This window comes from Triturus cristatus, chromosome 4_1 (assembly GCF_964204655.1).
Source record: "Triturus cristatus chromosome 4_1, aTriCri1.1, whole genome shotgun sequence".
Classification (NCBI taxonomy): Eukaryota; Metazoa; Chordata; class Amphibia; order Caudata; family Salamandridae; genus Triturus; species Triturus cristatus.
In genome coordinates, this window is record NC_140585.1 from 65,596,924 (window position 1) to 65,611,755 (window position 14,832).

At 47.9% G+C, this 14,832-nt stretch overlaps 1 protein-coding gene and 1 long non-coding RNA gene across 2 annotated transcripts in view; one reads left to right on the plus strand and one right to left on the minus strand.

Moving 5' to 3' along the window:
- Window positions 1–14,832, plus strand: part of LOC146839538 (uncharacterized) — a 1,010,507-nt gene that overhangs the window by 99,790 nt on the left and 895,885 nt on the right. The gene's annotated exons all lie outside the window — the stretch shown is intronic.
- Window positions 1–14,832, minus strand: part of UNC93B1 (unc-93B1 regulator of TLR signaling) — a 260,649-nt gene that overhangs the window by 87,195 nt on the left and 158,622 nt on the right. Inside the window, exons 7-8 of the mRNA XM_085651595.1 lie at window positions 11,594–11,687; window positions 10,241–10,365 (exon numbers count right to left, since the gene is read on the minus strand). Of these exons, the coding sequence (XP_085507721.1) occupies window positions 10,241–10,365; window positions 11,594–11,687 (219 nt within the window). The remainder of the gene's footprint in view (window positions 1–10,240; window positions 10,366–11,593; window positions 11,688–14,832) is intronic.

Consider the following 14,832-nt stretch of genomic DNA (forward strand, 5'->3'; position numbering starts at 1 on the left):
ACAATTCTAACTACATACAACTACAACATATCCCAAATATACAATAAATAATGCAAAGCTAGAATACAATACCGTTAGCAAAGCAAATGGCTTTAACTTAATCAAAGGCGAGACCTATTGCATTTTCTATGCTTGTTTTATTTGTATTGATTAACTTGGTGCTAGCATCTCAATCAGAAACAGACTGACGTGCGTACATGCAGAAATGAGGATGAAAGGAGGAGGGTGGGCCGAGATGAAAGGCTGGGCAGCGGCTGCAGCGGCCTCCAGCAGGCAGAGTTTCCGACCTCGAAGCCATCAGCTCTGACGTTTCACCGCCTGGCCCTAATTTAATTAGCATGACTGGAAAATCAATGTCAATCTTAAATCTGCGATGCCCGGGGCTCCTGCGTGGCCCTGGCACACTCACCAAGCACGTGACACGGACCCTCTGCGTTTACCGCCTCGCGCAGTAAAGGCATCAAAAAGCAGGAATTATGGCAGCCACTTACCCGGGTGCACCCATTTCACCAAACATCAGTACAGCAAAATCTATATTTCCCTTTCACAGCATTTCCTATTTATTGATGCACTTTTTCCAAACCGTTGCCACCGTATCGGGGGGAGGAGGGTTGGAGGGGTCGGAGTGGTCTTGTTACAGAGGGGTCATAGGTCAGCTTCGTGTTCTCTGGGTGCGGAGGACTGGAGGGGGCAGTGTTGACCAGGGTGGGATTGTTAGGGTCATGTTAAAGATGCCCAGGGAGGTGGCAGGGGATCTGATGCCAAGCAGAGCGGTGCTTCAGCAGGCTGGTGCCAGGAGACAAAACGTCATGATTCATAAGCTGGCACCATGGCACTGGGGGCAGTGGGCATGGGTGGGCCCTGTTTGCCCGGATAGCAGAGACAGCTCGAGCTGGGGCCCAGCGGGCATCTGTAACTCCAGGGGGGGCAATGGATGCCTTTAAATGCCGTGAGTGGGGAGTCTGCATGGAGCCCCTGCACAGTGTGACCCCCCATGCCTGATGCCAGCACCCCTGCAGGGATGGAGACGGCCCCCCGCAGGGCTCGAGGGCACGTGCCCCGCCGCCAGCCTCTAGTTGTTCACGAAAAATCTGGCATGTGCCACCTTTCACTTTCACAAAGGGTTCCGGCCTCAGGATGGGGGGCTAGGGGGGCAGGGGGCACGCCATGTGCACCCCCCTTACTGAGAGCGGCCACCGCCTGCTCACCAGGCTGTAGCAGTGAAGGCAGGAAGAGGTGCACTGGCAGAACAGACTTTACCTCCCTCCTGCCTGGGAGAGTTGCCTCCTAGCCTCCAATAATCTGCCAGTCCCCTGCAAGCAGACCCGTTGCTCCATCCATGTATGACCAGGAGAACACACGTGTGCACAGGAGTGTGTGGAGTGTGTCTGCTACTTGTGGGCGTGGCCAGACTGGAGTCCACACAGTAAAGAAGGGCTAGAGACTGCCCTAGACAGCAATTTGAACTGCAGGCCTCCCCCAGCTCTTCTGAGGCGCTCTGAAATACTGTGCTTAATTTGTTAAACAGTACATGCCAGGGCCCTCGTAGGGAGGCCGCTGGAGCTTCCACCACCCGCTGCCCCTGCCAGCACCGCCAATGACACTATTAACACAACTACTAACCATGTCACTCCTACAAGTGAGACAAATCAAACTATTCCAGGCCCCCAAAACTATACGGGGGCTTGAGCGGCAGGTATTAGTCGTTTTTAATGTAAGTTGAATTAAGAAACAACTGTAGTTGTGATCATCTATAAATTGGGCAAACAGCGCCACCCTGTGGCAGACTGTCGTAAGTGCCAGTTTTGACAATTAAATGCCAATGCTCGGCACCGGAAACCACTGGCTTAAATTAAGCACTATTAAACAGTGGAAATGCACCATTCTGAAGCGAGTAAAGGACAGGAGACAGAGGGTCTCTCTGGGTGCGGAACATCCTGTAGCCTTCCTGCTACATTCCTTCATTCTAGAGCTGTTACTCTCTGAAGGTCAAGTGGAGGTTAAGTGGGGAAGCCTCACCTTCCCTTGTGCCTTTCAAGTGGGTCTCAACTGATCGAGGACAATTCTGCAGACACTGCAGGAGAAAGGCTGTGGCTGGACCAGGAAGCGCCAAGAAAGCAGTCCCACAGCTGGACTACTGAAATACACAAACTCTGTCTGCAAGCTTACTATAAGAAACAGGGCAGAAGCTCCAGAATGCGCGTCAAGATCTCTCTACCAGAAACCGGGACCCCTCAGCAGTGGTCATAGACACCCTTTTGTGCCCCAGATTTGGCCACATCTCTTGCCAGGTTCAGGGTCAGAAACCTAGGGAGTTCGACCGCCTGCCGGCAGAAAGCTGCTGAGACCTGCCGTGAGGAGAGCGGACTGCTTAGGTGCCTTGCAAGAGGAAGACGCTGCTTAGGAGAGGGGGAACTGTGAAGTAGCTGAAGCAGGTGGAACGGAAGCGGCCTGCTGTGCCCTGGGCAAGTACCTGCTTCGTTCAGCTGGAGGATGGGGCCTGGAAGACACGCGTTTCCCGCGGCGCGTGCTGAAGCTGACGCACTCCTAACTCCGGGAAGCTCAAGGAAAGGAAGTAGGGTCTTCTGAGACTCCCACCAAAGACCCCAAGTGCCTAGAAGTCTCAGGTGCTTTGAGTGGAAGTCTTGTGTGTGCTACTGAAAACAATCAAACTAAGGTCCTGATTTAGATCTCAACGGACGGTTAGTCCATCACAACGGTGACGGATATCCCTTCCGCCGAAATATAAATACCAGTATATCCTATGAGATGTATGTTTTGGAGGACGGGTTATCAGTCACCGTTGCGTGGCAGTAATCCGTCCGCCAAGATGTATCTGGGCCATAGAAGGGTCTACAGGAACATGAGCCGTGTGACCCAGGCTTAGCATTTCCACAATTAGTACTCGAGCGGCCTCAACTCACCTCTTTGGCCCAGGGCACGTGCACTAGATGCTACCACAGTCACACTAACTGGGGCAGAGCGGAGTCGCGTAGATCTTCGCTCGATGGTCCGGACAAGGACACACACCACCCAGAGCGGTGCTGCACATGCCGCCCACTGGTATCTGCAGGCCTCGCCTGCACACAGCAAGCAAGCCGAAAGAGAGGACGGCACAGTACAGGGGCGCAACACCAAGAAAGGGGGTACAGCTTTTATGGAGTAAGTAACATTGCTCTTGGGAAGGGATCAACCAGGACCCTGGAGCGTCCTGCAAACAAGCCTAAGCTGCCTCAAAGATCACAGGTAACTATTACTTGAGATCTCGGTGCACTCATTCAAGTGCCTCTGACACTAATATATATAGTGTTGTGTTATGTGTAAGAAGTAAAGTACAACTTATTCTGTAAAAAAAATGCACTGACTGGACATTGATTTATTCATCAGCAGTGGGTGTTCTATTGAGTTCGGAGTCTGTAACCACGTCCCTGAGGAAGCCTTTGACTGCTCGACTTCGCTACCACGGCGTAGGGTCAAGTGGCAAAGGGGGGGACCTGGTGCTCGGCTGAGGGTTCAATAGTAAGGTTAAGCCCCAGGTCACCAGTGGTAGAAAGCTCTGTTTGCCTCAATCTGAGTCCATCCACCCCTGCCTGTCGTGGGACTCCTGAAAAACTGCCTACAATGTCTCTGATGCCGGACATCAATCAAAGAATGAAGCCCGGCTGATGTCCAACCGCACTCCTAAGAGGAACATTGCACATTACCCATTCAAATGGGTCAGGAACTATAGGAAATATTCGGTTTGCTACATACCACAGGACTATCTGACATGACACAGGACAGCCTGACTCCCCTCAAAGTCAAGACCACAGTGGAGTTCGCCAAATCGCAACCGATACCACTCTCCTTGCGGGGAAGGAGCAGACAAATTAAATGGCTTTGGCATGAACATTCATCCATTTATTTGGGCTGCTTCCTTTCAAAATCCCTCAGTGCCTCCTACGACAGATCGATGGACCCATACAACTCCTTATAAGGGATTCTTCACCGCCTTACTTACAAATATGCAAGTTATGTGCAGATACGACCAGTGGAAGGCTGAGGTTGTCCTATATGCAGGGCCCCTGGAATTATGGGGCAGGTGTCAGTCAAATTATGCAGCAGGGTGGAATAAATTATGTGGCAAGAAACAACAAATTACGCGGCACTGAGCGGCACATTTTACTTCATTAGTTGGCATTTTCCAATTTGTTAACACAGTCTGGGTATTAGTTGTACCTCATTAGTACCAGTTTAACACCCACATATAGAAATAAGATACAGAAAGGTGACCAGTCAAACTTTTCAAAGGGGCTTCCACTGCGCTGCGACACGTCGCTGCGTTTTTACTAACTTTTGAACAGTTTGAGCTGGAAACAAAATGTGTTTTTTTGTTAAAATCTGTAGATTATGTGGCAAGTGTGGGAAATCTATAGTTAATCGAAAAATCGCCACACCCACACAATCGCATAATTCCAGTGGCCATGCCCATATGCGATCCTACTGCGAGGGCCGTTATCTGTCACAAAGCTTGTGCCCCTCCGATTCCACGACAGCGGCTTTAGAATTGGTGCTGAATGAATCAGCACTGCTGAATCCCATTTTCTGGGTTAGACGTCCTGTACAGCAAAAGTGAACCCCCCAATTGAAGCTATTTGAAATGCTTCTAACTTGGCACTTAGTACAGAGAACCCTGAAAATCAATCCCCAAATGAAAACAAATGCTTGGCAATAACTGGAAGCGCGCTCTGCCATAACTCTGGTTTCCTCATAGGAGGTCATGCATTCTAGAGGAAAACTTGATATGTGAAAGAAACTGGTTGGTCAGATACTACAAGATGGAAATATCAAAACATCTGAATCTTTACAGCAAGAATTTCAACTGCTGGTGGACCAAAGATGGAAGTACCTGCAACTGCTGTATTGACATCCACTCCCATGAAGATCTGTACAAGCAGAATCTGCCTCTTCTCACTGGCACCACAATCAGGGAAGCTTCTCCAACCCACTGTAAGGGTATTACGAAGAGTGCGGCAGGACAGGGTACAGACCTCATTCTCCGAGGTTAGCCACCGCTTTAGGAGAATACTGCTATACAATCTACGCCAAGCATGTGTATCTACAGCACACATGCCTCGATTACAGTAGTTTCCCCAGGGCGTCTGTGAGAAGTACTTCCCCTTGTATTAAAGTAAGGCACCATTATAGCACAATAGTTTCCCTAGGCGTCTGTGAGTAGTACGTCCCCTTGTATTTAAGTAAGGCACTAGTTCTTATCTGCAAATACACATGGAGGTCCTCGAGCTATTTACTTGCTGAAGGTGATAGAGTAATGCAGTAGGTGTTTTGTGTTCTCACCTATGGACTCTTCATAAGTTTCCTTACGGGGTCCATGTCTATATTCGTGTGGACTAATGCACCGTAGAATGGTGGTGTCTGTCTTTCATGATGATTCTGAACCCAATTGGCTAACATGCTCATGCCTACCTTGGGTACTCCACATTCTAGTTCCATTTCCTTACAAGGGACCTTTCCCTTGAAATTGGTCTTCTTTGTCTTTTCTTTTGCCCTTTTAATTGTCTGACTGTTAACAAATGAAATGGATTATTAGGACATTATGCCAGCTTTATATCTGTGCTATTTTATACAAATTTATTGGCAGCCATCTTGACGGCAGTCCTTGTTAGAACCAGCGCCGCTCCTGGATATTGTTCAATGTTCTTCTTTAGCATGAAAATATCTACCTTTGTGTATTCTTGATGCCAAAGGTACATGAAAATGTCCCCTTCTTTTCTACCTGTCTTATATTTCCCATCCATGTTATATGAATTTGTAGAACACGAGTAATCACCCGTGAGGGTATCCAGGCGCTGAGTAGGGCAGGCCTGAGGTGGGAGGAGGAGATCATGCCTGTTTTGTCTGGAAGTGCCATGCCTTGAGGTTCCTTCAGAAGTCCATGAGGGAGGGGGAGGCTCTGAGGTGTTTCGGGAGGTTGTTCCAGGTATGAGAAGGAGCGTCCTCTGCTTCTGGTCTTCTTGATGCAAGGGAGGTTTGCTGCTGCCAGGGACCAAGATCTAAGGTGTCTGGGGGGTTGGTAGAAGATGAGGCGGTGGATGAGGGAAGCTGGACCAGTGTTGTCGAGAGCTTTGTAGGTGTGGGTGAGCAGCTTGAACTTAAATCTTTCCTGGTCTGGGAGCCAGTGGAGATTGTTGAGGTGTGGAGAGATGTGGTTATTTTTCAGATTTTTCAGGATGAGTCTGGCCGTAGCATTCTGGGTGGTTTGGAGGTGGCGTAGGACATGGGTTGGGATTCTGATGTAAAGGTTGTTTCAATAATCAAGTCTGCTTTTTATAAGTGCTTGGCTGACTGTTCATCTGGTGTTCAGTGACACCCACTTGAAAATCTTGCATAGCATTCACAGGACATGGAAGCATGATGAGGAGACGGCGTTGATCTGTCGGCTCATGGACAGGTTGCTGTCCAGAATATTCCAGATATTCCTGGCATGGTCTACATGGGTGTGTGTGGGGGCCAAGTTCTAAAGGCCACCAAGAGGTGTCCCAGGGGAAGTGGTTGTAGTCAAAGATTAGGATTTTGTTTTGCCTCTGTTGAGCAGTTGTTTTTCCTCTAAGAAGTGATGTTGCTCATGCAGTTGGCGAAGTTTGCTTTTGTGTTGCTGGTTGAGTCGATAAGAGAGAGGATGAGCTGTGTGACATTGGTCTAGTATACTATGTTGATGCAGTGGGCTCTGGTGATGTCTGCAAAAGGAGTCTTGTAGACGCTGAAGAGGGTTGGGCTGAGCAAAAATCCTTGAGGGACTCCACAGAGGAGTTTCTTGGGATCTGAGGTGTAGGCAGAAAGTCTAACTCGTTGAGTTCTGTCGTGAGGAAGGAGGATATTCACTTGAGGGCCGGTCTGTAGATACCCAAGTACTGAAGCTTTCCCCCTGAGTAACTTGTGGGAGATAGTCCCAAAAGCTGAGGAGAGGTCGAGGAGTATGAGTGTAGCCATTTCCCCTGGGTCGAGGATGCTTCTGATGTCACCATGGCCGCAATGAGGGCTGTCTATGTGCTGTGGTTGTGTGAACGCCTGATTGAGAGCTGCCTAGCAGATGATGGAGTTCTAGGTGGTCAGCAAGTTGGGGATTGATTGCTTGCTTCATGACTTTAGCTGGAAAAGGCAGTAGCGAGATGGGTCTGTAGCTGCTGAGGGTGTTGGAGTCTGCTGTTGGTTTCTTCAATAGGGCGTTGACTTCTCCGTATTTCCAGCAAGACAGGAAGGTGGCAGTGGTTATGGAGGTGTTGAGGATAGTGGTGAGCATGGGGGAGATGATGGTTCTGACAAGGTTGTATATGAAATGGGGCATGGGTCTGAGAGTGCTCTTGAGTGGATGATATTCATCACGGCGGTGTTTTATTAGTTCAAGAGGGGTTTCCAGTTGCATAGTTGCTGTTTGGCAATAAAGGTGGTGTGTGGCTGGTCAGGGAAGTTAATGTCAGTATGCTGTGGGTCAAATGTGCTCGTGGAAGTTTGAGAGGTCGTTGCAAAGTGCTTGGGATGGAGTCGTTATTGGTAGCTGCAGGATTGAAGAACTCCTTGATGATGGAAAAGAGTTCTTTATCGTTGTTGGAGCTGGCTTCGAGTCTAAGATTTTGGGATCTTTTTTTTTGCATCTCATAGTTATTGGTGGTTGAGGTTGAGGGCGGCTTTGTAGGTGGATCTTGTGGTGGTGGTGTTTGTGTCGCGTCTCCATTTTCTCTCAAGTCATTTGCATTGGTGCTTGTACTCCCTGAGGTCGCTTGTGTATCAGGTGGGTCGTTTGTTTTTGTGGGTCTTGAATATGGTGGGAGAAGTACAGTAGGTGCAGTCTGTGAGCCATTTATTGAAGATCTTGGTGTCGACATCGAGGTTCCTGGTGTTGTTGGGTGGGGGTTCCGGTAGGGTCTTTGTCTAGTTTTCTTAGGATATTTTGCCCCGGTGTATTGATGGTGCTTTGGGTTTTTTCTGGGGGGCTTGGTGGCTGGACATCTTGAAATGCATGATGTACCTGTTGGGCCATGTGAGTGGGGTGGTGATGATCCTGTGTTGGAGTAGAAAATAGGGTCGAGGGTGTAGCCTGCTGTGTGGGTTAGTCCTTGGATGAGATGGGTGAGTCTGAGGTTGCTGAGTTAGTCAAGGAGGGCTGTGGAGTTAGGGTCTGTGGTGTCTTCCACATGGAAATTGAGGTTACCAAGGAGGATGCAGCTGGATGGAGAGGGGAGAGATGAAGTCTGCGATGTTGCAGAATTCCACTCAGGATCCCAGGAGAAAGTAGGCAAGGGATCCTTTAAGGGTGGCATTGTAACCTGTTCTTATTTTGAAGTGGAGGTGTTCCACGAGGTTGGTGTATGAGTCTGTGGAGATGGTGCAGTCAATTTGTGTTTTTGTAGATGATGGCAAGTCCTACGCCTGGTTTGTGAGTTTGGTCTTAGTGTATGATTTTGTAGACAGGTGGGAGGGCTGCGGCGATGTCTGTTGGAGGCTGGGTTGAGCCATGTTTTGGTCAGGAAGAGAAGGCCGGGTGTGCTGCTGTTGAAGAGGCCCCTGATTTTGTTGGGAGTGTTTCCCGAGGGCTTATGCCTTGAGGAGCATGGAATACAGTTGTTGTGGGGTGGTGGTGGTGGCGTGTGCCGATAGTTTGGAGGTGGTGTTGTCGGTGTCTGAGGTGTCACAGGTGAGATTGCGATGGGTGCAAGAGAAGGGTCCTCCTGTGGTGCTGGGGAAAACGTGGTAGCAGAGTGTTTGCCAGTGTGTGTTTTTGAGGTCACAGAGGATGGCGGAGTAGTAGTGGCAGCGTTTGTTGGCTCTGGTGGTGGCTGGGACTGTGGTGTTGCGTTGGATGGTTGTGGAGGCAGGGTTCCTGGTGCTGGTTGCAGTCCAGGCATGGATGGTCGCAGACGGGCTTGCATTTAGTGCACCTTTGGCGTGTCAGTGAAGCGCCCGCTGCGTGGATGCACTGCAGCCTGCATTAAGTAGGTCCTGAGGTGGGCAGAGCTTCTGTTGGCAGGAAGAAAGGTGAGTGGAAAAACCCAGGCTATAGTAGTGTCCTTGGTCAAAAAGTGGCAACTGGAACAGGCTGGAACAAGCAGCAACTGGAGGCCACTGGCAAGTGGCAGGCTAGGTGAAAGCTAGGTGCTTAGGTGCATGCTCACCTTATCTTCCCTCTAATTCTTATTCCTATGTCCCCTTTTCATACTTCCCTTTTGGAGTAAATATTTCATTGCATTCGCCTTTTCTCATTCTATTCTCCCCCCACCCTTATTTTATTTTACTCTTCTCTCGTATTTGCCCAGCTATGTTGTTTGGGATGTATCTGGGAGAAAAAATGTGTATATTTGGTATATGTGACTAATTAACATTTATCATTGTTCTTTCTTTAAAATTAGAACTGCAACCTTCAATATTTTGAATTGAAAACTAAGAAGGAACTATTCCACAACAAGAAGTTGTTTGTGTTCCCATGCAAAAGTAGACAAGACTTGGAGTCTGTCTGGACTGTCCATAATGGGATGTGTCGAAGACTGGTTTGCATATACTTTGTCTCACTCTATGGTACCGTAATGGACAAAAAATGATGGAATGAAATGTGGCATGGCGTAGATTATCTGAAGCTTTCGATCCATTCATGTTTTGATTTCTACAGTGAGAGAACATAAGTGCCATGGGTATGTCCAGACGTGGGCCCCATTCTTCACTGTGCCATAGAATCCAAGCGAGTCCTCAGTGATGAAGGCCACTTGTCTGGAGTTATTTGTGTTCCCATGCAGAGGAGACATAACCTAGTATTTTGGGCAGGACTTGTCCCTTTTGTAGTATGGCCAAGACCACTTTGCATTTAGTGGTCCCGGTCTGTAGTGGCACAGTCTGCAAAGAAACAGTCCCAAAGTAAATACCAGCAGCTGAGAGTAATTCCAGCATTTGCAACCATTCAGTTTTTTGCTTTCCTCGTGTCTCTCTGTAACTCACTGAGCCAGACCCTGCTGCCAGACCCTGCTCAGTGAAGCAGGGAAGTGGAGCTTTGTGTCACCCGCTTCCTCACCATGAATTAAAGCCCATATACACGGTGTAGTTTCATGTTCCCTCTCAAATGTCAGCTAGTCGACCAGGGCCCTGCGCTGTGCTCAGCTCACACACCCTCTCTCACATTCACCCCTTGCCTCTGCAGGGCTCAGGGTGTGATGTGTCCTCAGCTGGACTCAGGTGTGCAGGGGATGGACCTTACCAGCAGCATGGAGATAAAGGCCACAGCCATCAGGACGCTCTCCACCACGATGAGGTCCCGGCTGGGGGGCAGAGTGAGCAGCACTGTCTTGTTGAAGCCTTTCAGGATCCCAATGCTATCACCACCTGTGGAGAGAGTCAGAGGGAGAGAGAAAGAGAGAGAGAAAAAGAACCAAGCTTGATGCTGTTGCATTGTAGTATTGACTCAAGGACACCTACAGATGGAATAAATCTGTTGACAGTATCAGAAGAGTGGTGACAACAGGCAGGGTGTAGGAATATCAGCCGTGGACCGGCGTAGGAGCGCCCACTGTAGAGAATGGTGTAGACCGGTGTCTCCCAAACTGTGGGTCGAGCGGATTTTTGGTGGGTCGTGAAAGTCCAAGCGATAAATAAAGATGCCTTTAGACTCTGTATTTAGCTTGTCACATGTGCTGCACTTCAAAGACAGAGGTCAACTGTCAGGCTGTGTCTTTTGACAAATTGTTGCTTATGTTTTTTAACATGGGTATTGGAGTTCCAAACTCCTCTCACTTTGCAGTCAGAGAAAGAAAAGTAAAGTGAATGCTGGGACAATCTTGCCTGGGTACAGACAGTGTGAATTGAATGGCTGTAGGATGTCATTTTTTGTAACACGCAACAAAATGTAAATGAACTTGCGCATTCAGCAGCTCGGAAAATGAAGCACATTTTTTGTAATTCTTTAGTGCGATCAAAACAAATGAGGACACTTTACTTGGCGATGCACAAATGATAAATATTCACTGAAACCTGATTTCCACACATCCTCGTTTGTGTGCAATGTGGCTTTACCAGTAAACGTGTATGTCTGTGCAAATGCAGCGGCCATTGCAATAGAAAATGCATTGTCTGTTAACGGCAGTGCTCTGCCGCACGAGGCTTCAGTTACATTAAAGAAGCACCCCGTTCATGGCCGTTGAAGCCAGGTGGGCGCAAACGTTTGTGGTTCTAAAAAATGGGTTGTGGTTCTAAAAAGTTTAGGAAGCACTGGTGTGGTCACTTGCAAGGGGAGAGGGTATGCCAGCAACAGGGCCCATGTAATAATGCTTGCAACGTGCAAGGTCTAATAGTGCTGGCAGTGAGGGATAAGCGTACTGACAGGGAGGACAACGGTGTAGGAAGGTGAAGTACGGGAATGGTGAACGAGTGTCGACAGTGGGGGGACAGCGATGGCATGTTGAATGTTCGGGTAGGAGTGCGACATTAGGAATGGTGTAGGAAAGCGAGATGTGGACTTGATGAAAGAGCGCTGTTCTAAAGAGAGGTGGTCTACGCACACTGTCTAGTGGGAGAGTACTGTAAGGACATGTCCTGTACAAGATCATTCACTCACCACAAACCTTTACTTCAGCTAACGTATGATTCCGGGAGAAGATGAATTTTCGCAGGAAAATGGCTGTGGGCATTTCAGCCAAAATAAAGCTCAGCTGTAAAGAAACAGGGAGATACGTCAGACGTAGCCACAAACTAGTTTGTCTAAAATCCAACTACTATTCGATTTGTCTGCCTCTTCTTATCGCACAAGCCCAGCTGTACCCCTTCGCGCCCTCAGTCTACCTGCTACTCACTGGTAACAATAACTGCTATTCCGACAGCTGTACACCACCAAAACTATTTGAGAATTTATAGAAAATGTGTTCTCATTTTAGCTTTCATAACACTAACCATAGTATCTGAGACAACAAATAACGCCTCATTTTGTTCATTTACTGATGTCTCCTCCATTGAACATTATTTCAATTCTATGGCTCCTATTCCAGCAACATGGCATCCTGGATTGCTTCACATGGTTATGAATACAGAATACATATGCCCTCTCTCTCCACCTCCAAACATCACCCTCGCTGACGGACTTCAGGAAGAGACTCAAGGTCTGGCTTTGTGACTGACCCAGGAACCCAGTGCCTGGACACTCTCGCTGGCGATAAGCCGCAATGTACAAGTGCTGAATGGTTTGAGAGCTCTAAATGCAGCCCCCTGGTGATCTGCAGCTCTGAACGTGTGAATGAAAACCACGCTGGGGTTCTGTACTGGCACGATTCCTCTGGTGTTTATTTGTTCCATTAAGTCTCTTTCAAAGTGCTCTCCTAATGTCAGAGGCGCGGGAGAGAAGGGTTTGACAAGGATCAAGAGTTTGTTGAAGAAGGACACCTGAGAATGCAGCACGAGGCTATTTACGCTGAAGGTTACACATTTGCCACCACATTGCATTTTCATGATTATACCATAAGACTGGGCATTCTCCACCCTCCCCCCCCCCAAGTAATATCCAGCCCATGTATTTTTTTTAATCCATGTACATACTAGAGCTTTTATATTATTTTCAAATAATACTAGTCTTGCTAAAAGGGAGCAGAGTAACAGGTTCAAAAAGTAACTGCTAGTGAGTACACAATTTGGCCAAGTAGGTAAGCCAGGATTAAAAACCATTGAGCCTTTTCTCAAAGGTTAATGTACATACAAACGTAGTATGCATATAGTCCTTACCCTAGGTGCCAATCTGCACAGGTGTTCATTACCAATTGTAGATTTGTGCCAAAGTTTAGGCTTACAAGTATCACTCAAAATAATGTATTTATTATAATATAATAATCTAAACATTATTTCTATGGGGTGTTATATTAAGCCCCTGTCTCCATTAATTGCTATGGAAGTGTGTTGCACTACCTGGCCGTGGACTTGGGTGATGCTAGATATACTGAAAGACTGAGGCTGGAGAACGTTTACTACTGTTGTGTGACCTTTAGGGCTGTAGTAACTTCAGAAGCATAGTTTGTGAATAGCAATGGTCTTACTCCTTTGTGGGTGGATGTTTGTATTTGCATGTCCTCTCCTAAACCCCTCATTCTCCCTCCCTAGAACCTGCTCTACATCTCCTAAACCCCTCCTATTTAGTGATTAATACTGTCAGTTTTTCAGCCACTCCCCTGACCCCTCCAACATTTCCTACAGAAACGTATGCCTAAGTTGGCAGAGATATCCACACAGAAAAGAGAGGAGAGGTGGAGGGGACAGTCTCTACACAGAGGCGTGTCAATAGCCTTTTGTAGTACCCGAGTATTACCACTGTGGTTCTACTTCACGTACTGCAAAATGAAATTTGCCTCACAGAGGTAAAGAGGGAGGTTAGGATTACAAATCGTGTCTTCTGGGTCAGTTTCCAACTCGCCAACTAGACCACAACAGGAGTGCCAGTAATTCTGAAGGGAGGGCCAAGGAGCTATTCTTCCCAGGAAGGGGACCTTGTGGTGTTGATGAATTCCACGAGAGGAACTCCAATGATGAAGCATGCCACCCAGGGGCAACCCTGGTGGGTGAGGGGTCTCTAGAGAAAGAGTCTTTCTTCTAGTAAGGTGATTACAACAAACTTTTGTTTAATCCTAGTTCCCAGATAGGTTAGTTTTTTTTCGATATACTTGAATTTTGTGAAACTATATACAGTAAGGAGGGTAAACCTAGCCTTACCCTCAACCTCCCCCGATTTTTTAGGTTGCAGTTTCCAGCTCGCCAACTAGGCCACAACAGGAGTGCCAGTAATTCTGAAGGGAGGGCCAAGGAACTATGCTTCCCAGGAAGGTGCCCCTATGGCGTTGATGAATTCCGCACTAGTCTATGCCATAAAAGGAGGTTGGGCAAGTGGCAAGCTGCGCTTGTGCCCGCAGCCGCTTCCCGACAAGTGCTCAGTTTTACTCGGCTGCTATTTCCAGGTGGTAAAATCAGGCCCAGTTTTTGTGATCAGGTGGACCAGTATAACACAAAAGGATACCGCTGCACCTGACCTACAAACAACCCCAAAGAGGATATGAGACTATGAAAATGTCTGGTCATTTTTTACAACAAAATGGAGTCCCTCAGAACTAAGATGGCCGCTGTTGCTCCTATGTCCATCGATTCCAATATTTTATGACCCTGTGCTCTACTCCTTTCTGGGAATCCCTTCATGGGATGTTTTAAAATGAAAAGTCAGAGACCTACGGCTTGGCACTCTCACACCAGTGATCAGAAGCCTTATCCACTCTCCCTTCCTCTCTGGAGACATCCCCCAACCCTTAAACATGCAGCCATTACTCCAGTGCCGAAGGAACCATCTGACAACGCTGACAATCCTTTCAACGATCACCCAATCTAAGGCCTGCCAAAGCTCTCGGAACTGATGCTATCGTCCAAATTACACTTCCTCGCGAGTCACAGGGGCCACTTATGGCTCCTAGTATGGCTTCAGGTCCCAACAGGAAAGCGCCCTGGAATAACAGGGACGGATATAATGCCATTAGATCTTTCAGCTGCCTGTCATACCCCGGATGCACCATCCTCCTTCAAAGACTGGTACCACAGCTACACACTGGCGCCATGGCGCTAACATGATTTGCTTCTTTCCTCTGTACCGTGGCAAACTGGGACCCTCACTTTTCTATTCTACTAAACAGTCACTAAAACAATCTTCCATCACCTGTGCCTACTTAGAGGAAACCTCAGAACTGGTATTAAAGGTACGCATTAAACACCCTAGAATTGGGAACTCTATATGGTTTTCCAAGCGCTAAATTTGGTCCTACATGGAATTCTCCATTC